The 21539-nt window shown below is 42.1% G+C and overlaps 1 protein-coding gene across 1 annotated transcript in view; it reads left to right on the forward strand.

Moving 5' to 3' along the window:
• SIRT1 (sirtuin 1) overlaps window positions 1–21539 on the forward strand; it is a 38537-nt gene that overhangs the window by 215 nt on the left and 16783 nt on the right. The window contains exons 2-7 of the mRNA XM_019538640.1: window positions 5–82; window positions 2863–2979; window positions 5945–6186; window positions 8879–9031; window positions 10944–11091; window positions 19864–19943. Coding sequence (XP_019394185.1) covers window positions 5–82; window positions 2863–2979; window positions 5945–6186; window positions 8879–9031; window positions 10944–11091; window positions 19864–19943 — 818 coding nt within the window. The remainder of the gene's footprint in view (window positions 1–4; window positions 83–2862; window positions 2980–5944; window positions 6187–8878; window positions 9032–10943; window positions 11092–19863; window positions 19944–21539) is intronic.

The following is a 21539-nucleotide window of genomic DNA, read 5'->3' on the forward strand; positions in this document are numbered from 1 at the left end:
GGAGACGCGGCGGAGCCGGCCATTGGCTGCAGACGGGCGCAGTGTTCAAACGGGGCGGCCGAGGCGCCGGCCCCGCATCCCGGTGAGGACCGACCCCTCGCGGACGCGCAGACCGGAGAGCGGCGGGACCCTGGGCCGCGCCCCTTCGTGCGCCTGCGGCCTCCCCGCGTCAGCCGCACGCCCCCGCCACGCCCCCGCGCCTCTGGGTGCAGCCGGGGGAGCCGCGAGCCCCCTCGGGCTTGGGTCGAGGCTCTGCCCTGCACCCCTGCTCTGCTCCTGGCGGCTTCGTGCCCGTGGGCTGCTCTGTCCCTCGGCGCCCATCCTGTTTCCGAGCGCCCCCGGGCGCATCTGTCGCAGTTGCGGGGGCTAGAAGCACGACATGCGCCTTTGTGTTTACATTCGCACCTGCTCCTTTTTCTCCCTTTCCTTTCAGCCCTCCAGGTGCTGACAGTGGCAGGCCGCCCTCGGGCGGCTGCCAGCCCCCAGGGACTGGAGGTGAAAGATGACCCCTTTCAGCCTAGGGCTGTTCAGTGAAGGGTGAGGCACTCACCTGCTGCTGCTGCTTGGAGGGGAACAGAGTGAAATCAAACTTGTCTGTCTTTGAGAAGTAGCAGTAACCTACAGCATGCTGGGTTGGGCTGTGTCAGTGCTCTGTATTCCTGACTTAGCAACTTCAACCAACCTCTGCTTTCACAGTCCCCTTGGCTGGCCTTCTGTGAGCAGCCTGACAATTTTTGTAGTAAACGTGTTTTTCTGCAGTTGTTAAAAAACTCAAAAAGCCGCTTTTTTTGGTCTACTTCTGCCCTTCTAACTTCCTGTATTTGGCCATTCATCCTTGCGTTTTGTTTCTTGGAAACCTTCCTATAAGGGACATGATGCACTAAGCAGCTGCCTTGCAAGTATTTTGTGTAACTGGCTACCCTGGGCACAAAGACTGAACTATACTATTAGTTTCTGAAAGGATCTTGGCAGGCCCAACTTGAGGTGAACTGCTGGGGCAGTACCAGTTTGTAGGTAGTTTCCTTTGTACTTCTAAAACAAATGGTGTCTTTGCCTAGACAAGAGGTCCTTCTTAACTGAGTTTAGATATTTTAGTAAATCAACACTAAATCTTTCACAAACAATTTTTGCCCTGGGACATGCTTAAATCTTCAGTTTTCACTTTTGCTTATGTACTATAGTACTTTTAATGGCCTGCACTGATTAGAAAAAGCAGAGGTTGAAGACCTTGGAACAGGATTATCAATCCAAAGTGTTATTAGAAGAGAACAGTATAGCACTGTTTCTTTCATAAATGTTTTGTATTGAATCTTTTTTGTCCAAGCTACTCTTGTCCTAGACATATTACCATTTAAATTTGGGATTGGTTCTGCCTAGAAAGAGTCTCCTTGTTCATTTATAGGTCTTTGGGGATATTGCTGAAGATTTCTGAAACATGCAGAAAGTATAATTGTTAAACAGTTGCATCAACTAGCCTGTTTCTAATCTGTTTTGGTCAATATAAGAATGATAGTTGAGGGTCTAAATAGTCCTTATGGAGACACTTGTATACATGATAAACTATATGCCCATGCATTGAAATCATGCAAAAAACAAGTGAAGGGATATATTTTATTAGATCAGCTGCATAGCTGGGAGAGATGATAGATGTTAGACCTGAAGATGGGCACTTTGTGCCGTAGAGCTAGTTTGATAAAAGGTAACATCAACAATCATCTTGTTGCTTGCATATTTCCTGGACCAGCAGGGCTACAACAACACTACAATGAAACTGCATAAACTAATACAGCTGTTTTTTCTCTGTCTGTCTGAGATGTGTAGCTTGACTTGGGTATAACTATTGGAATGGGAGCGAAAACTCTCCAAACCAGTGAATAAAGTAACAGCAAGAAAGCTTACCAAAATAACACTTGCATGCACTTAAAATGTTGCAGACTGGAATTTTGAAATTCTGTCCATCCTCCTTTTTCCTGGACCGTAATGGAGTTTTTAAAGGGGAGAGGACTGTTACTTTGTATAACAGGCACTTGGTATTTTCTGCTTTTCATTTGTAATCGTAAGACTTGGGATATATCTAGCTTTAAGTATTCTGATCTTATACAGTCAAGAGATAAGCAAGTCTGAACAGATTTTGGTATGGAGGATTGTTTTGGATAAACTGCTCCCTCCCCTCTCTTTTCTTAAGGAAAAAAGTGGGTATTTTGTTGCCATTGGTGTGTGTTCAATTCAGAAATATCAAATGTCAACTCTGATTTTGTTGGGCATCTACAACATTTGAGAAGCCTTGTGTAGAAAAGGCAGTTTGCATGGTGTAACAGTTAAATTGTTCAAGTTCAAATTTGGACTTCATTAGTCCAAAATGCATTGAAAGCCATGTCCTTTATCTTTGCTAAGCTGTTCCTACACCATAAAGCCTGTGTTTTTAAACAACTAATATAACAATACTGGGTCCAGAAGAGTGGAAGTTGAGCAACTAATATGCAAGTTGTGAAAAGTAAAGGATTTTTAAATTGTGCTGTCCTAAAGCTTTTTGAAGGGTATGGATTATTTATACCTATGTAATTTAAATGACTACAATTTTCTTAGAAAGGCTATTGGATTCAACAAACCTATTCAAACATCTGAAGAAAAAGATTAACAAAATATATCCTAGGGAAGAGGAGTTAATTTGTAGTTTAAAAAGAAAAATGAAGTAGAAATTGTTCCTCAATATTCCTACTTTTCTTAAATCAATACCTGTTTGTAATTTTTTGTTTGTTTTAAAAAAATTCTTTGCAGGTCATTTAAAGCATATAGCCAGCTTTCTGCGTAGAAATGCACCATTTGACTCAGACGGTGCTATTTTGTTATGCTCTTTTTCAGACAACCTCCTTTTTAGTGATGAGGTCATAGCCAATGGCTTCCATTCTTGTGATAGTGATGAAGATGACAGAGCCTCGCATGCAAGTTCTAGTGACTGGACTCCAAGACCACGGATAGGTACAAATGTATACAATATATCACTTCCCAGGTTCTGTGTTAGTCTTTTAAGTTCGTACTGAATGTGATTTATTTCATTTTTGTTTGTCTGTTTGTTTATAGTGATTGTAAAATTCTGCTAAGTTACCTTTATTCTTTTTCAGCAGTTCACAGCTCTGGGCAGCATACCATGCCATATCTGGCTACTTAAAAGTACAGCTCTTTAAAAGTGTTTATTGTAATTCTTACAGAGGTATAGATTGTAGCCATGCTGGTCTAAGGACATAGGCAGACAAGGTTCTTTGGGTGAATCTGATATCTTTTATTAGACCAACTTAAATAGTTGGAAAACCATTATTAACCAAGCTTTCAGGTTCTAAAACCCTTAGTCAGGCTAAGGAAGTTTCAGCAGTTGGTGTGTGCTCTTCCTGGATGGAATGAAAAGTAAAGAAGCCAGAGGCTGGGCTGGTATGCATACAAGACAGGTAGTTGGTGAAAATGTAGATTGAGTCGTCAACGGGTGAGAGACAGGCGGGGAGGGGGAGAAGAGAAGGGGGATGAATATTAGGGAGATGCCTGGGGAGTCAGATGGCAGGCAGGTTATAATGCATCATAAATCCAATATCTATATTTAGTCTGTGATTTTTAGTATCCAGGAGGTTGATGAAGTGGAGTTCATAGGCTCGTCTCTGGGAAGTGTTTTGTAAGTTTCCTTTGAGGATCAGGACTGAGAGATTGGAGAGACAGTGTAATTCTTAACGTCTTTAAGGCAACAAAATACTACAAAAAATATTAAACTTATGTATCCTGTCATCAGATTTCATACCTAAAATGCTACATGCTTACATCTGGGTTTGCACCTCATGAAATGAAGTTGCAACTAGAAAATTGTCATTAGTATTAAGTCGGGGCAAACTGTGGCATTTGAACTATGTCCTTAAAAGATCAAAAGAGGTTGGAAGTCGATTGTTTTTTCTCTACTGATAGTACCTAGCAGTTCCATCAATATATGCCAGGGCTCTCTTGTGCTATGCTCTGTATGCACACACACAGTTTTTGGTTTACTTCTTAATGAATGTGTATTTTATATTGTAGGACTGTGTGAAATTTCACCAGCTGCTTTGATTCAACACTGTTTCGATTCATTTCAAGCTCAAAACAGCAAAACCGAAACAAAGGGCTTCAAAACCGCCTTGACACACAACAGGGCTAGTCAAAACATTTTGAAAAGTCTCGAGGCAGCCAGGTGGTGGGAGACGGGAGAACCAGGGCTGCACTCCCAGCAGCCCCATGTGCCTGAGCCAGGAGCGCAGCCCTGGCTTGCCCTGCCTCCTGTGGCAAGGTTGCAGGAAGCCAATCACAGTGCAGGGGAAGGGAACTGAGCCGGGCTTGGTTCCCCTCCCCAGCGCTGCAGTCAGGCTGGGGAAAGAAACTCAACCTAGCTGAGCTGTGTTCCCCTCCCCAGCGCTATGACTGGGCTGGGGAAAGGAACTCAACCTGGGCTCCTTTCTCCAGCCCAGTTGTAGCAATGGGGAGGGGAACTGAGCAATCTGACTGAGTTCCCTTCCCCAGCTCCCCGGTCCCAGGCAGCAGGACCCAACTTCCCTGAGTCATCTGGCAGGCAGATCAAGGGCCCATAGACCTAGGAGAACTGGCATGGCGGGCCCCCATCTGCCTGCCAAGTGAGAGGCTGTTTTGAGTGAATGGACAAAACATCGAAACAGCATCACTGTTTTGACTAAGCGAAACGGAACAGCCATTTCGAATCAAAATGAAATTTGATACGAAGCACTGTTCCATCGAAACATTGAAACCCAAGTCAAAACGGAACAGTGCCTACTATATTGCTATTCTGCCCTGAGTAGGTGAGATTAATAATGGGCTACACATTTGCAGTGTATGCATCAGTAACACAGGTCATCAGTAGGAAGAGACCAAATAGCTGGAAGATACTTTGTTTCATGCAAAAATCAAAAAAGCTGCAAGGGACCTCAGAAGGTCACCTAATCCTGCTCCAGGTAGGATCACTCCAGTCTAAACCATTTCACCCAAATGTTTGTCTAACTTGCTCTTAAAACTTCTAATGATGGAGATTCCACAAACTCTTCAGTAGTCTTTTCTAATACTTATCAACAAGCCTCATACTTAAAAGTTCTTCTTAATATCCAACCTAAATTTGCTTTGCTGCTGTTTAATCTTGTAATTACCTGTTTGTCCCTTGCAGCTGCAGTGAATAGTTTATCTCCATCTTTTTGAAAACCACTCTAGGATTTGAAAACAACTATCAAATCCCTCCCAGTCTTCTTTTCTCAGAAACAAATAATCTTAGTTCTTCCAAACTTCTTGTAAATAATGCTTCCCAGACCTCTAATGATCTTGTATGCTATCCGTTAGACTCATTCCAATTTTTATTCCTTGAAGTGCAGTGCCCCAGATGAGGCACGTTATGCCAGGTGATGCCTCGCAAGTAGTGAATAGAACAGAAAATTCACTTCCTTTTCTTTGCAAGCAGAATCCCTGTTAATGCTGTCCAGTATGCTATTGGGTATTTTATCTACGTATTTTATTGCAACAGGATCACAGGGTTGTCTCATTTACCTTGTGACTCACTGTAACCCCCCCCCTAGAATATGATAGTTTATAGTCTTCAGGTATGCTAAGAGCTGGGTTTGTAGGTCAAGGGAAGCCTTGCCTTAGGAAATCTTTCTGATTTGTCCTTTAGATTTAAAAAAACCCAAAAAACCAAGAATTTTGTATCTCATTTTAGTGCATAAGTTGTTCTCTTACCACTAGAACTAATAGTCTGCATAAAAAAGCCACGGTAGGGGAGGGGGGAGAGCTCTTAACTTAATAAGGCAAAGGAGTTAGAATGAATGAACACATGACATTGCGAGAAGACTTAGTTGAAATTTTTCTATAGAATTTTCCTTTGATAAAGAATGTTAAAGCAGGTTCTCATAACCTCTTGTTTTTTTTTCTGTACTAGGTCCCTACACTTTTGTTCAACAGCATCTCATGTTAGGCACAGACCCAAGGACAATTTTGAAAGATCTGTTACCAGAAACTATTCCTCCACCTGAACTAGATGATATGACACTGTGGCAAATTGTTATAAACATCCTTTCAGAACCACCAAAAAGGAAAAAACGAAAAGATATTAATACCATTGAGGATGCTGTGAAACTTTTGCAAGAGTGCAAAAAGATTATGGTCTTGACTGGAGCTGGGGTATGTATGTATAGTTATAATGATAGAGTTCAAATAGATTACTATTTAAGCCCTCTCCAGCAGTTTACAAAGTGCAGATGCACCCATGCAGAGCCATGCTTGTATCAGTGGGAGTGCTCTGATCCACTTATATTTTGTAACTTGCAAAATTAGGCCAAATCTTGAATGCAACCAGATACATTTTAATGTAGTAGGACTTTGTGTGCTTTATTACAGTAATAAAATTAATTTGAGATTGTAAAGCATGTGCTAAATAACTTTAAAAACCCACATCCTAATTAGTAAGGTATCCAGAGATGGTAAAAATGTTTATTCCTAATCACCTGTTTGTTTGTTTTTTTTAATATTAATTTCTGTCTGTCTATATTGCTATATACGTTTCAAATCTACATAGTCTACTTAATTTGTTGGCATTATATAATTCTCAGAGGAAAACTCCCATTGACTTTAATGGGACTTAGACCGGACTTCAGTAGATTACTGAGAGCAGTTGTGTTCAGCCTTTTGCGGCCAGTCCACAGACCTGACCCCTTGCAGGATCAGCACCCAGATCGGGCCCCATATACCCAATCTAGCATGTAGGTTCTTGCTGTTTGGCCCATGTGACTCTCCCTGGGTCTGGAAATTTAGCAGCAGGGGCAGTTAGAGAAGCAGTGGCAGTGTTGCTATGAAATTTCCAGGCACATAGGAAGCTGGATGGGCTGTATCTGGTTTGAAGACTGATGTTGAGCAGCCCTGACTGAGAACATTGTATCTGGCTCTTAGTTTGCAACCACAGCAGTTACTGTTGTAGTAGTCACAGCTCTGACAGATATAGCTTTTTTGTTACAATGTAGAAGTCAAGGAAATGGTTGCTTGTAAGGTAATAACTGCTTCCTCTGGTTGTAAAAGAAAGATACTGGCTCATTGCCCCTTATAACACAGTATGTCAAAAACAAAAAAAGATGAGCAATTAGAGGCAGACCAGTATGTCCATAAGAGAAAGAAGTGACCGTTGTGCTGCTGTGACCCAATCTTATTTATTCTATAATTGCTATTAAGCACCCCAGTTAAATAAAACTACAATAGGGAGACTGGTTATACTTGTTTTAAACAATATCTTAATCTTAAGTTTAGTGTTCAAAAATAGAAAAATAATAGTAAAAAATAATGTCTGGTCTGGTAGATATAAAAACAAGAAAAGAATAGCTTTTTCCCCCCTCTTTTCAAATAGAAGATAATCTAGAAGATTTACTTTATTTTGCCAGACCAAATTTCAGGTGTTTTTAAGTGTTGTTGGACATGTATTCAAGAAAGATATAAATCAGTGTCCTGCTATTAAATGGCTTATCTCTGAAATATGGCTTGCACTATAATTTTGTGCTGCAAACAATGTAATTTTTGGCACTATGTCTCTTGCATACTTGTTGGCAGGGATCTTGGCTTTCTCTGATTTAAAAAAAAAAAAGGCAAATTCTGCAATTAAAAAAATTGCAAAATCTGTGGTTTTTTTCCACAATTCACATGAAATGCCACTATATATATCAGTTGAACGCAATGTTTTATTGATATATATTTACAATTTTAAAGCAATTTGGAAGCTTACCAGTGCCTCAATTGTTATAATCAAATAAATTCTAAATATCTATAAATTTTGGTGTTTGATTTCAGGTTTTTTATCATGGAAAATCAAAACTTCCCCTTGCTCCCTTTTGCTTACCAGGACACAGGTCCAGCTGTTGCTGCTTCTCCAAACTGCTTTGTGATGCTGAGCAGTCCTCTTGCCCTGCCCTGGTCATGCTTTTGCCCCTCACTCCCAACCACTGCTGTGCCACTGCCTCTCACTCTTGACCCAAAGGTCCCCAGCCCTGCCAGTGCCCCTCACGCTATACCTGCTGCCCCTCCCAGCCTTGCTGGAACCCCTCACTCCCAACCCACTGCCCCACTTTATCCAGCCCCGCTGTGTGCGAGAAAGGAGGGAGTGTGGGCATAGGCAAGGTGGCAGGGGGCATGTGCCCCCCAAGATTTGTGTCCACAGCAGGGTGTGGGGCTGCAGTGGGGCTGGACCAGCTCTGCGCAGGAGCCACCTCCATGGCCCAGCAGGCAGGACCCGGGCGGCACCTACACTGCCATGACAAGGCATAGTAGTGGTGGAGAGTTGTGCTCTTCTCTGCTGCCAGGTGGGTAGGGGACACCTCAGCTGAGCATCCATGACGATGCAGCACACCTTCTCACGCCAGGTCCTGCATGATGGGCCATGGAGGTAGCTCCTGCCCCCAGCCCTCATAGACATGCCTGGAGGGAGCTGCATGAGCTGCTGTCCACCACTTCCTGGCTGTTATGTGCATGTGTGCATGCACATGCTTGTGGTGCCCCTTGCCTGATTGCTCCCTGAAGCCCCTTGCAGGCTGGAACTCTATTTTTTCCCCCTTTTAAAGAGGAAATCCATGCATTTTGTTTCCATTAAAGGAGAAAATCCACATTTTCCCACAGTAAACAGAAAACCTGGATCCCTGCTCATTAAGAAACTAAACAGTGCTTTGATCAAAATAGGTGCTTGAGTTCTTCTAACAGGTGTTCTTATTTGTTGATATTACAACTTGGTAGCACATAGAAGTATAATTTCCAAATAATGCATACAGTAGTAGGTCTCCCACATCAAACTATGTACTTCAGCTGTTTCAGTCTACAAACTTATAAAAGCATATTTCAGGTGTCTGTGTCTTGTGGAATACCTGATTTCCGATCAAGAGATGGCATCTATGCACGTCTTGCAATAGATTTCCCAGACCTTCCAGATCCTCAAGCAATGTTTGATATAGAATACTTCAGAAAGGATCCAAGACCATTTTTTAAGTTTGCAAAGGTATTATTTTCTTGTTACTTTTATCATTTTGGACAGTAAAGACATACCTGACTCAGATAGGAAAACTACTGTCTCTAAAAAGTTATTTCTGCTTTCAGTTCTTTTTCATGAACAAAAAAAAATAATTCCAAAGTTTGTTATATCATTTTAATTGGGAGTGCCCTTACTCAACAGCATAAGGAAACTCCTGGAAGCCAGTCTTAAAATGAACAGATCTTACTATTGTCAATATTTTGGCTCTTATTGTAGGTATCCTTGTTTTAAATATCTACAGTCTGTGGGGGAATGGTAAAATATCTCATATTAGAATTTATTTCTATAAGAGAGAGATTGTCTTGAGTGCCCCTAGCTTGGCTGCTCATTTCAGGGAGGGGAATTGAAAAATGCATTTGTAAAGGTTATGATGGTCTAGTTGGCATGGTGTCTAGTTTCAAGAAATGGCACGGATATCTTTTTGGTAGGTTTTAAGGTGTTTACTGAAAAAGATCAAATAGAGTGAAGGACTGTCACAGCACATGAGCATATACTCGTAACATATTTGGGCTTGTTATAGGTGACTACTCAAATTCATAATATACAACGAGATTTTAATCACTGGATATAGAATTAAACAGGGAAAAACATTTTCATGGACTAGCAAACTTGTTACAGTTTTGTTTCTTGCACAGTGCCTTCATCAAGCAGTAAGACATCTTGAAGAATGAAAGCAGTGGTGCTCAAACTCTGGCCTGCAGGCAGGATCCCCATGCATCCCACTGAGCTGTCATCCAGCCTGCATGGCTCTCCATGGATCTGGAAACTTTGGCATTGCCCCAGCTCTCCTGCCTCCAAAATTTCCAGATCTGTGGGGAGCTGCACAGTCCAAGTGACTTGGACCCACACATTAGATTCCACTGGATCCAAGATGTGGGGGACTAGAACATTTTAAAATAACTTCTGCCTATTGTGCTTTCACCCCTGTTTTATTCCACCCAATAGACTTAGTCTGTTTTATTCCTTCAACTTCAAGTTCTTTGTTCCTACCACCAAGGCCTTACATAGTCTTGCATGCACCTGTGTTTCAAGTCTCTTTCTTACATTAATCCTTATTAAACTTACCCTAATTCTTTTGCTTTACTAGTTCTTTTTTTTTCCTCTTGCTACTACTGACTTTGTCTGTTACCATGTTGTTTTTCTGTTCCTCTTTCTCTGGCCCTTTTCATATCTTTACCAAAAATCCTCTTTTCTTGTTAATAATCACTATGTTCTCCCTTGCCTTGAACTTTTGTGTGCATTTTACTTTATTTTGACCATTGATTCTTTCCAGCAATGAACATATCTCAGTTAAACTTGTGAAAAGCCACATGCACTTAACAGTACTGTATAAAACTAAGAATAGCATTTGTAGTCTGTCTATTATCTGAGGTGATACTATAGGCCAGTTTGACCACTGCTACAGTTTAGAAGAACATTCGAATCAAGGGGTTATATATTTACAAATATATTTCCCTGTTTAAAAGAGGCAAATCAGTACAGGAAAAAATGCTAGAGGTCAGGAAGGTTACAAAGTAGCTGCTCAGAGCTGTGAATCCTAAACAACCTAAGTATATTTCCAGAAAGTTAAGGTTACATTATGTTTTAAAATCCATGTTATCCTTTGTTGATGAGCTGCAGTACAAATTAGCCTCTAATTTTGGTGCGACTCCTGTATGGATGAACAGAAGTTAGAGGCCAGCTGTTAAAAATGGGGTTGGTTTCAAAAGAAATGGGAAAAGATTATCAATGTTCAGCTAACTGGCATTGACATTTTGTTCTTTAAACAGCACAGGAATCTCTGTATTTCCTGTGGCTTGTTGCATAATGCTATATCAAGAATAGAAAATACTGCTCCAGCACTTATTTACCTATCCTAATGTAATTCTCTATTCTGCAGGAAATATATCCTGGGCAATTCCAGCCATCCCTCTGTCATAAATTCATAGCTTTGATGGATAAAGGAGGAAAGCTACTTCGCAACTACACTCAAAACATAGATACACTGGAACAGGTTGCAGGAATCCAAAGGATAATACAGTGTCATGGTTAGTAAAACATTTCTGTCTTTTTCCTGTTTTATATGCTAATATGTTCACTGGCAAATAATAACCAAAAATGCATGTAATCTCTTAAGATTCATACCTTTTTTATCATCTGAAATGATGCATCTGTCAAGCAACATACCTCATGCAAATGAGTATTTAGCTTCTAAATGTTAAATGTTGTGAAAACACTAAATCGAACTTAAATTTTTTTTTGAAGAAGCATTAAGACAGAATTGATTGCGATTTATCAATCAGTGACATATGGTAGATTTATAACTGCAGTATGTGATTTAAAGACATCATATACTGCAGTTATGCCACATTCATCCAGGCTTCAATTTCCCATCTAAACCTGGGAAACTCAAGAGCTATGGCTAATTTAAATCTAAGCATGTTAATATGAAAACACACAGTAAAGTCACTTAACATCAGCTCCTTGTAACCACTGTATGCTAATAGATGGGTTATATAGATGTAACAATTACACAGCGACGAATGCTCTTTAGTATTTGTGCTCTTGTATGAGGTTATACCAATTTTTAAGGACGGCTTAGAATTTTTTTTTTTTTTGGTGTTCCTTTTTTAAGGGGACTTTCTTATGAGAGAAGTGCTGGATGATTCAACTAAACATTCTCTTGTATTGCAAACTTAGCTTGGGCAGTATAACTACTATGCTGAAACAAAAGAACAAAACAAAATGGTGAACCATAAAGCAAACCCAGATAAAGTATCTTTTGTATGGTTTACTTAAATAGAAAACAAGCTGAAGGCACAGCAGAATGGTACTTTAGTAACTAACAGAGCACATTTTCGTGAGACATTTACTATAGAGCTGCCTAAATAGCTCTGCAGTGAAGTCTCAGCATCTACATGTGTGGCTGTGGTAGGCTGCAGTAAACCAATTAATTCTGCCATAGGTTAGTACTTGTAAACACAAGTACTGTCCTATGGTGGCATTCCTTAGTATACATATGTAGATACTGTCAGGGCTGGCTGGGGCACAAGGGTACTTCAGTACAGGGTCTGCCTGCCGGCTAGCCCCACAGCAGAGCATGCTCATGCCCCAGCCAGCCCCTCCACAGTATGTTGAGCTGAGTTGGAGCAGCCCTAAGCTGGCAAGCGGACCCCCTGGTTATCCCCCACCTGGTTCTATGTGCTGTGGTCCCAAGTACAAGTGTAAATGCAGCTCCCAGGAGCAATATACTCCAGTGCAATATGTGCCTGAGTTGATTGCATTGCATTATCTACATTGGGTGTAGATGTGCCCACAGTTTAATTAAAATAGGTTAACCAGGTAGTCTCTAAACCTAAGATCTTAAAAAAACCCAAGGAGGAAGGGCTTTAAGTACTGTATCACACTTTACTCAAAGTGGTCTACGTTAGGTGAGGCCTGAACAGAACAGGTGTGCACTGTTCAGTGGGTGGGGGGCTCAGAGCCTGTCCCCACTAGCCAGGTCAGTAGCTAGGGGGCGCTCCTGTATACCTCCCAGCATGCCCTGTGGGTTTCCCAGGCTGCCAGATATTCCTGAGTACAGGTGAATAGGTAAGCCATCCCTGATTAGCTGCCCAGTATGAGGGAACAGTCACCTGCCCCCCCCCCCCCCCACTTGGCTTCCCTGCTGCTCTACCAGTGCCAGGAATTGGAGGGAAGCAGGGCTGGAAGGGACCTCCAGGCTGGGTTGGGGATGCTAGGGAGCCAGAATCCAAATGAGGGAACCTTTCTGCCAAATGCTGGTATGGAAAGGCTTGGCACAGGCATCTCCTCGGAGGTACAGTGGGCACCTCTCCCTCTTGGATCTGCCATGGATTGGGGGTGAGGGGTACACGGCAGGATTGCTTGGGGCCATGCTGGATGGATAGAGACATGCATACCCACCCACCCCAAGCCCTGTCACCCACAGAGCCAGCAGCTGCAGTGGCATCAACTCTGCCCTCGCCCCAGTGCCATGCCCCTGCTTTGGGCCATGCTGAATCCACACGGCCCCAAGCAGGAGCCTCCCGTCCCCCAACCCCAAGCCTTGCTCCCTGTAGAGAGCCAGCAGCAGCAACAGCACCATGCTATAGCTCTACCAGGCCCTTTGCCCACAAGGCACAGCAGATTGCAGCTGCCAGTTGCTTGCTCTGTCTGCCCTGGTCTGCTGCCATCCCCTGCCTGCCCTGGCCAGCTGTTGCCACCTGATGAGGGGCATTATCTTTCTGTCTGTGGAGTACCCCTGTTCTGCCTAGGAACATTGTATAATGCTAGAAAAATACAGAGATACAGACACTCCCTTCTCCCTAACATAGCTAATTACCTGTCTCTAAATGGAAATAGGAAAGAACCACAAGGAAGGTTCTCCATCACCCTAAAACCTTGAACCATAGAATGTCTTAGTTATTATTTATTGCTTCAAGAGAGCCGAATGTCTGGACAGAAAATAAAATCTTTTGCATAGACAATTTCTGCCTTTGGTTGGTACCATTTTATATTTTGTATCATAAGAGGCATGGAATTCTGATTCCCCCCCCACCCTTTGGCTTATGAAGCAACAGGGGCGGTGGGGGTTGGAGCTTCTGTGTATAATTTTTGCTATTCTTTGCCTATAAGGCTTGAGAAAAAACGTATAGAGGCTTTTGATGCATATAGTCAGTGTGGAAACTTTTAGGGATCTTGCATAGAGCACACTTAGAAAACACATGCACCTTTTTCCCCCAGAATCAACTCTCCACAACTGGGGTACACACCATGAACATGTTTTTCTTCCCTGGAATAGAAGTATGAAGATGCTAGGTTTCAAAAGGGGTGTCAACTTCTCAGCAAGCAAGCAGCAAGGGTGGAATCCAGCATTAAACCTTTCACATCCAGCCTCAGCTTGCAGACACTGAGCAACACAGCCTCTCCATAAAAATAACAGCTGTAGGCCATGACTGAAAAAAACCCTTTTCTTCCTACATTGTCTTCCAAAAGATAAGGTGTAGTATGCAAAAAAAATAAGGTACTAGCTAGATCAAGATTTGGATCTGTCATACAGCTGACTTAAGAAGTACACCAATCTTACAAAAAGGACTACACATCTTTCATTGTTTAAACTGATTCAATCTTTAAATATTTAAAATTTACCATCTTGTGTTTCCTTTTTTGTACTATTATGCGCGTGAAAAAAATTCAGTTAAAATTATTTGATTAAAACCTAATGGTGTATCATCTGAAAACTTTAGGTTTATAGACGTGAATGACGTTTGATTTAGATTTTGCTAGATGGTCTTACTTTGTCGTCTTGTACCATGCTTAACTAATCAGAAAAAAAAAAAAGTACCAGCTTATACTTCACACACAAGTCACTCAAGCCGTCACATATTTATCAAATTAAACCTATCATGTATTACAAGTAGGTTTGAGTCTCTCATTGAGAATTACTTCAAGAAAGACCAGATGGTGAATTGCTATCTGCTCTCTCTTAGGATTTCTGCTCGAGGGAAGGAGGCAGCAGGTGTCAATTGCTGTTGGGATTTATGCCGAGCTCAGTGAACATGTAAAAGATTTACCGTATCTTTCCTATCTGTTCAGGTCTTGAATAAGAGGCCTTCCTTTCCCTCAGAAAAATGGAAATTTAAAGGTATTTTCTGCCACTACAGCTTTCACCTTTTTATCTGTTTGGCAGACTTTTACTTCTGGGATTTCTGTCATGGTATGGGTTTGTTGGTAGAAGAATTTGAGTTTGTCTTGGATATGAGATGACAAAGTCAGATTTCTTTAACACAGAAAGAATCTAGCACCAGTTCAGGCTGTCTCATCAGTTGGCTCCAACAACCTCGGAGAAGGCTTACTCTCCTTGTTATACCTAGGGGCATATCTCTTTCGTGGCATATAGCAGAGAACTGTCTCCTTTGTAGTCTGCAAGTGGCTCTGGTGGAAGACTAGCTGACTTCTATCAAATCTGTGCCAACCCAAAACTGGCATTTGTTCAGTCATCTGCTTGGAAGTCACAGGTGAACACAATATGCTATACTGGCCCTCTTGGGGTGCTGGGATCTACCTTCATGTGTTTCAAGAAGTCAGTCATTTTAGCAGCTTTTCTAGCTAAACCTCTGACCTGCATCGTCAAGAGAAACAGGATGCAAGGAGACATCCTCCCCCCCCCTAATGGGGTACTGTTAGACATGACAAAAGCGGTATTGTAGCTGCTGGTTCAAATAAATGCTAGTAGTTATCCTTGTCATAAAAAGGTGCCAGGTACCCCTTGAAGAGGTGGGGAAAGGGTGAAGGGTGGGAAATCTAATAAAGGCTGAAGTCTTTATGACTTTATATTTCCATAAAAAGATCAACTACCAGATGGCAGCATAGTTAGAAGCAAGGACCTAGAGTATAACAGGGTGTTACGTAACAGCCAACATGGATTTATTGAAAGCAAGTTGCATTTAACCAAACTCTTTTTTCTCTATGGGAGAAAAGTAGTGGGTTGACTGTAGCAAGGTTTTTGTTACCATTTCACATAACATCCTTGTAACTAAGCTAAGGAAATACAATCTAAATCAGGGTGGGCAGTATATGGCTTGCAGGCTGGATCCAGCCTGTGAAGGGATTCCATCTGGTCCATGGTAGGTCCTCAGCCCCAACTGGCCCAGGCACAGGGAGGCAGCCCAAGTCCTGGCACATGCAGCTGATCCTACTGCCCCCAGGCGCATGATGGGATGGGGGTAGCATAGCAGTCAGACTTAGCTTTCTGGCAGCCCTTGCATTGGTGGCTTGCTGCCTGGTTGCTGCTGCCAGTCCTCCCTGCATCCATGGAGAGTGGCCTACGACCCCCACGGGCAGGATGTGCTCAGCTGGACAGATGGAATGGGACCATAGACAAGTAGGAAGCAGTATGCAAGAGCAGGATGGACAGGCAGGGGCCAAGATCATGGGGTGGTGACAGCATGGCTTTGGGGCCCAGGGCAAAGCCACAATCCACTCCCTGCATGTCCTTGCCTGCAGAACCAGCTCCCATCTCAGGGGTGTGCAGGGAGCAGATCATCACTTTTCCCCAGGCCCCAGCCCCATACTGTCACCACCTCACAATCCTGTCTCTGCCCATTCATTCTATTCCCAGATGCCATTCGCTGCCTGCAGCCCCATTTTATCCACCTGGCCAAGCACGCCCTGCCCATGGGGGTTCTAAGCCATGAAAACCCTGCCCACACTGTCTGGTTGCCCTAGTGCCAGGTGCAGGGCAGACAGGGCCCAGAGCTGGATAGGATCAAATTCTCCCTCCCCCTCCACCCTGCAACAGCTCACTCAAACTCCTTAAGTGTTCCTCCAGCCCAAATAGTTACCCACCCCTGTTCCAGATAACACTACTCTAAAGTGGGTGAAACTACTTCAGGAGTAATCCTCAATGGCTTGAAGGAGCTATCAAGTGGTATTCCCTAAAGGCCCCTCCAGTATCTTTAGTGACTGGGAGGACAGGATAGGGTGAATGCTTAATAGAATTTGCAGATCATATCAATCTCAATCAGCAGACCTGCTGGAACATAGAATTAGGATTCAATATGACATTGAAAACACATATGAAGTAAATCAGCTGATGTTAAATAAGGATAAATGAAAGTACTGTATTTAGGTTGGAACAATCAAAGGTGCATATACAGACTGGGAATAATGATCTCAGTTACACTACAGAATAGGACCTGGGGGTTACAGTATACTACAAGTTTAATATGAGTCAATGTGCAGTTGCAAAAAAGCAATAGGATCCCAAGATATATTAACAGTAGGGTTGCATGCAAGCCATAAGGAGTTATTCTTCCACTCTGTATTCAGCAATAGTGAGGCCTCACTTGAAATAATATGTCTAGTTTTAGGCAGTGCATTTCAAGACAGGCAAGGAAAAACTGGAAAATGCTCAGCAAAGAGTGAAGATGATTAGGGGTCTAAAAAGCATGCTTACAAAGTTGGAAGAACTGGAACTATTTAGTCTGGCGATGACAAAACTAGACAGAGAATTTAAGTCTTCAGATAGAAAAGAGTTGTAAAGATGATAGGGATCAACTGTTGTCTCTGTCCATATGGGACAGGTCAAGAAACAATTGGTTTAAACTGCAATAAGGGAGACTCTGTATATTAGGAAGAACTTGCAAATAATGGCATAGTTGAACAATACAACAGATTGCCTAGAGAGGTTGCAGTTCTTCCCCCTTAACTGTTAAGTGCAGCATAGACAAATTCTTGACTAGTATGGTTTAGGATGGGAATGATCCTGCTTTGAGCTGAGAATTGGACTAGGTGATCTTCTAAGGTTCCTTCCAACCCTGTCTTGCTATGACTTAGATTTTGTTCAATAAAACTGGTTATGCAGTTGTTAATATGAAAATTGACCACAAAATATTAAATATAGCAATGCACGTTTACCTTTTACAGATATCTTTAGTTTGAACCTACAAAACAAAGCCTGGTACTTAACATTACCTTGCATTTACTGTTGGTTAAGAGCAAGCACACAGGTAGGTACTATGGAGTAGCTGGGGTGCTGTAAGCTTGTTTCCCAGCTTGCCTCACTATGTATGAGCAGCTTGTTCATGTGCTGCCATAAGACACAATGACTAATTCTCTGTTTCCTGAGATAGTTCCCACTGCTGGAAACCATGAAGAGGTATAGACTACAACTGGAGACTTGTCTTCAGGGCACAGAACTGTTCAGCAGTTTTGTGCCTTTTATTAGCTGAAGGGCACAAAAGCCAACATGCATGCTGTAGGAATTCACATTTCTGTTTGAAACAAACTGGAAATCCTGACTAGTATCTAGTGTACAGTACAAGTCAGAAGGGCACATCCCCCTCTTTGGCTGGATGCCATCAAGTTCTGGGGCTGGTGCCAGCAACAACCCTAGCTCTACACCTTTCAGGGTTCAGCAGTGAGTTAGCAGACTTTCTGTGCACAAATGTGCTAATCAGCCTCAGTAAGTCGCTCAGAAATCCATCCTACATGTAATATTTTTTCAGGGGGAGACTCCCACCATAGTTTTATTTGCTACTGAGTACAAACACAAAATATTATGGTGATGTAACAGCTAAAAATAACTGTGTGCTGCTGACATGGCACAGTAATAATTTTCTAAAGGAAATACTAAATGACGGTGCAGTAACAATGATACCATAGGAGCATGTGTACATGCGCCCAGAATGAGCAAGATCAGACGCGACAAAGTCTCAGTCATCGTGATAGCAGCATATTCGCCAGCATAGTTTTGAGTGTCATATCTACTGTAGATGTCTCAGTGGCCTCCAATATGCTTGTCTTGTCTGGATATCCCAGAACCAGAGTCTGGTACTGAATCCAGTTCTTAAGTTAGTTCACCTGTTTGTCTGCCTGGGCTACGCTGACAGATACTGCTCCCAAGAGGTTCAGAAAAGTCTTGTGGCCAATCAGGAAAACTTCCACCAGGAAACCTTACTCTTCCAAATGGAAACAATTTTCTACTTAATATGTTTAGAGTACTAATATGCCAATTGAGAGCCCACTACCAAAGATCTTAAGCTACACCCAGCTGCTGCCAAATGCATGACTAGTAGTAAACTTCTCTTAGTCCACTTTGTTGCATTTCCAGCCTGTCATGTTTCAGTATAATTTAAATTTGGTTTTCTCACAATGTTACCAATATTCCTCAAGGCCTTTCATCTTGCCTACTCTCTGATCAAAGAACTTGTTGGGCCCATATGAACACCCTTCCCAAACTTATAGGGCCTCCTTTTGAACCAGTATCTGAATGTTCTACATAAATGATTTACCATCAAGTTGTGTTATACTTGGTGCAGAAAGCTGCCGAGCTCCAGACTCCTGTAAGTGGACTTAAACAGTATTCTGCAAGAATAATCTGGCAATGAAACTGCACCCCAAATTTATCTTTAAAGGTGACTGTCAGACCCTATCCATTTCTACCTCACCACTACAGACATGAGACATCTTCATAGCTTTTCCTGTTACATTTGAGGAATCGTGCTGCTTTTAAGTTTTCTCCCACCTTTTACAGCCATGTTTGGTACACTGAAAAACCAGCCCATCTCACTGCAGAAAATTTCAGATTCAATCACACAATGTATTTCTCCTATTTCTGAACATCAGGGAATATTCCACCAGAGCACAAGTAGCATCTTCTATCGCCTTCACAGATGCTGCATTAAGCAAACATGTACCTGTGATGCAGCTGCATGGGGCAATTTTCACTATAACTTTGTTAAATATTATACATTTGACAAAGTAGTTGGGTTGGATACCAAGGTTGGAAGAGCAGTACCAGTACAGCTGCTTTTCTAACATTGATGATATGCTTGCTGGTCACCTGACATGTTCTAAGAAAGGTTACTCCCCAATAACCATGGTTCCTTGAGCTGTCATCAACATAGCTCCCATAACTTGCCCTCTATCCCCACTTTGCAATCCTTTGCACCAGGAGGACTATAGGTGCACTGAGGAAGAGTCATGGCATCCTACTATTTATGCCCATGTATGAAAGTGTGAGGTAGTACAGAGCATATACAGTGATGCTGGGCTCTTAAGAAAAAAATCAATCTTGCACATGAGATAAATGCATGCCTGCATTGAATTCTACACTAACTACAGCATTTGGAAGAACTGCATTTAAAGTAACTGTTCTTTTTTTATCTTTTATGCTCTTAATGATTTTATGAGTTATTTATTAGAAAACTTGATTAGGTCTCTAGCATTGTCAACAGTTCAGTCTAAATGTTTTTAATCAAGGTTTCATTTTTGCATAGGTAAGCAATTCTCAACTTCACCAATATGATTCTTTACAGGTTCTTTTGCTACAGCTTCCTGTTTAATCTGTAAATACAAAGTTGACTGTGAAGCTGTTCGAGGAGACATTTTTAATCAGGTAAAAGAATACTTTAACTGATCATGACTTACTAATAAATTTTACAAAAACAGCCTCATTTGCTTAAAACATCACTTTTTCTTAAAGTTATACATAACATGTTTACTGAAATATTTCATGAAATTGAAGGCACTTTAGGAAAGAATTTATATTTCAAGGTCTCCATGCAGCATTTGTAACCCAAATGGAAACCAGACCATGAAACAAATTAATTGTATTAGTCTTACTATACAATTAATTGAGCAAGATAGAAATATCGTGAATGGTAAGACGTATGTTGGATTTAACATTTGTGAAATTTTTAATCTAAAATCGTAAGAAAGAAACAAAGGTAAGAAATTCTTCATATTATTTTGTTTCCCTATAAATGTCCAATCAGCATCTTGTTCCATCTAAATTTAAATAATTTTTAAATGAGTAATGGGTGATTTCATATGGTAACATTGTTAGAACTTCAGTAATATTTTTTCCTTGAAATAGTGTCTAATGCACATTTTCAAAGGCTGCTTTGAAATTATTGTCAGACTTCTAATACTGTGGATTGTGAGAGAGACCCCACGTAAGCAGGGACACGTTCAAATAATCGAGGAGAACTCTCTCACATTTGTTCTCCTGGCAAAGAAACTTACCCAGAGCCATGTGCACAGCTGTTCAAATGTTGAGGCCATGAAGAGTGGAGAGCTGCTAGTGCTGACACTATTCAGCCAGGGGGTGGGCCCTATGCACGCATCTCAGGATGCTTTGCAGACTCCCTTAGTCTGCCTGGCAACAGATTGCAGTAATGCATAGGGCAGCCTCAATTGCCCATAGCCTGTGTTTCCCTGCAGCAAAAGGTGAAGGTGATGTGTTTTTCTCCTTCCTGGAGCAGCAGAATCCAGTAAGCAACACATTGTTTTCCTGGGGGGAGGGGAGTGGGGAGGGGGGATGTTGGAAGACTGTTCTTTTCTGAGAGAAGCCACAGCATGTACAGAGATCTGTTCGCCCAGGAGAAACTGTCCTGGGAGTGATTTAGCCCTGGTTGTTCCCATGTAATTTTTCTCCTGGAGCTGCCCTTTTTACTACAGGATAAAAAGCCTGAACATCTGTACACTCATGGCTTCTCATGAGAGAGGGGCAACTCTCTGAGGAAAAATTGTCTGTATGAGGACTCTTCTTTCTTCCCTTCCCTCCAAGAGGCAGAGAAAATGCTGAGTTAGGCAGGAAGATCTGGAAGATGTAAACAAGGGCCTCATACAAACATTGTTTCTCCTAAGAAACCATGAGCGTACAGATGTTCAAGCTTTTTCTACTGGGTCCAGGAAAAAAATAACTTGGGAACAAACAGGGTTATTCAGTCCCGACAGAACAAATCTCTGTACTTGCTGTGGATTATCAGAAGAGAACAGTACTCCAACATCCCCACTTCCCACCCCTTTTCCACCCTCCCCAGGGAGACTCTGTGGGGGTTGCTGGACTTCACTGCTCCAGCAGGAAGCAGAACACCCTTCACAATCCTCACCTTGTCCTGCAGAGAAACACAAGCTGACCATGGGCTGCCCTATGCACTTCTACAATCTGTCCCCAAGCAGAATACAGGAGACTAAAGATAATTCTGAG

The sequence above is a fragment of the Crocodylus porosus genome, unplaced genomic scaffold (genome assembly GCF_001723895.1).
Source record: "Crocodylus porosus isolate Cpor-Errol unplaced genomic scaffold, CroPor_comp1, whole genome shotgun sequence".
Lineage (NCBI taxonomy): Eukaryota > Metazoa > Chordata > Crocodylia > Crocodylidae > Crocodylus > Crocodylus porosus.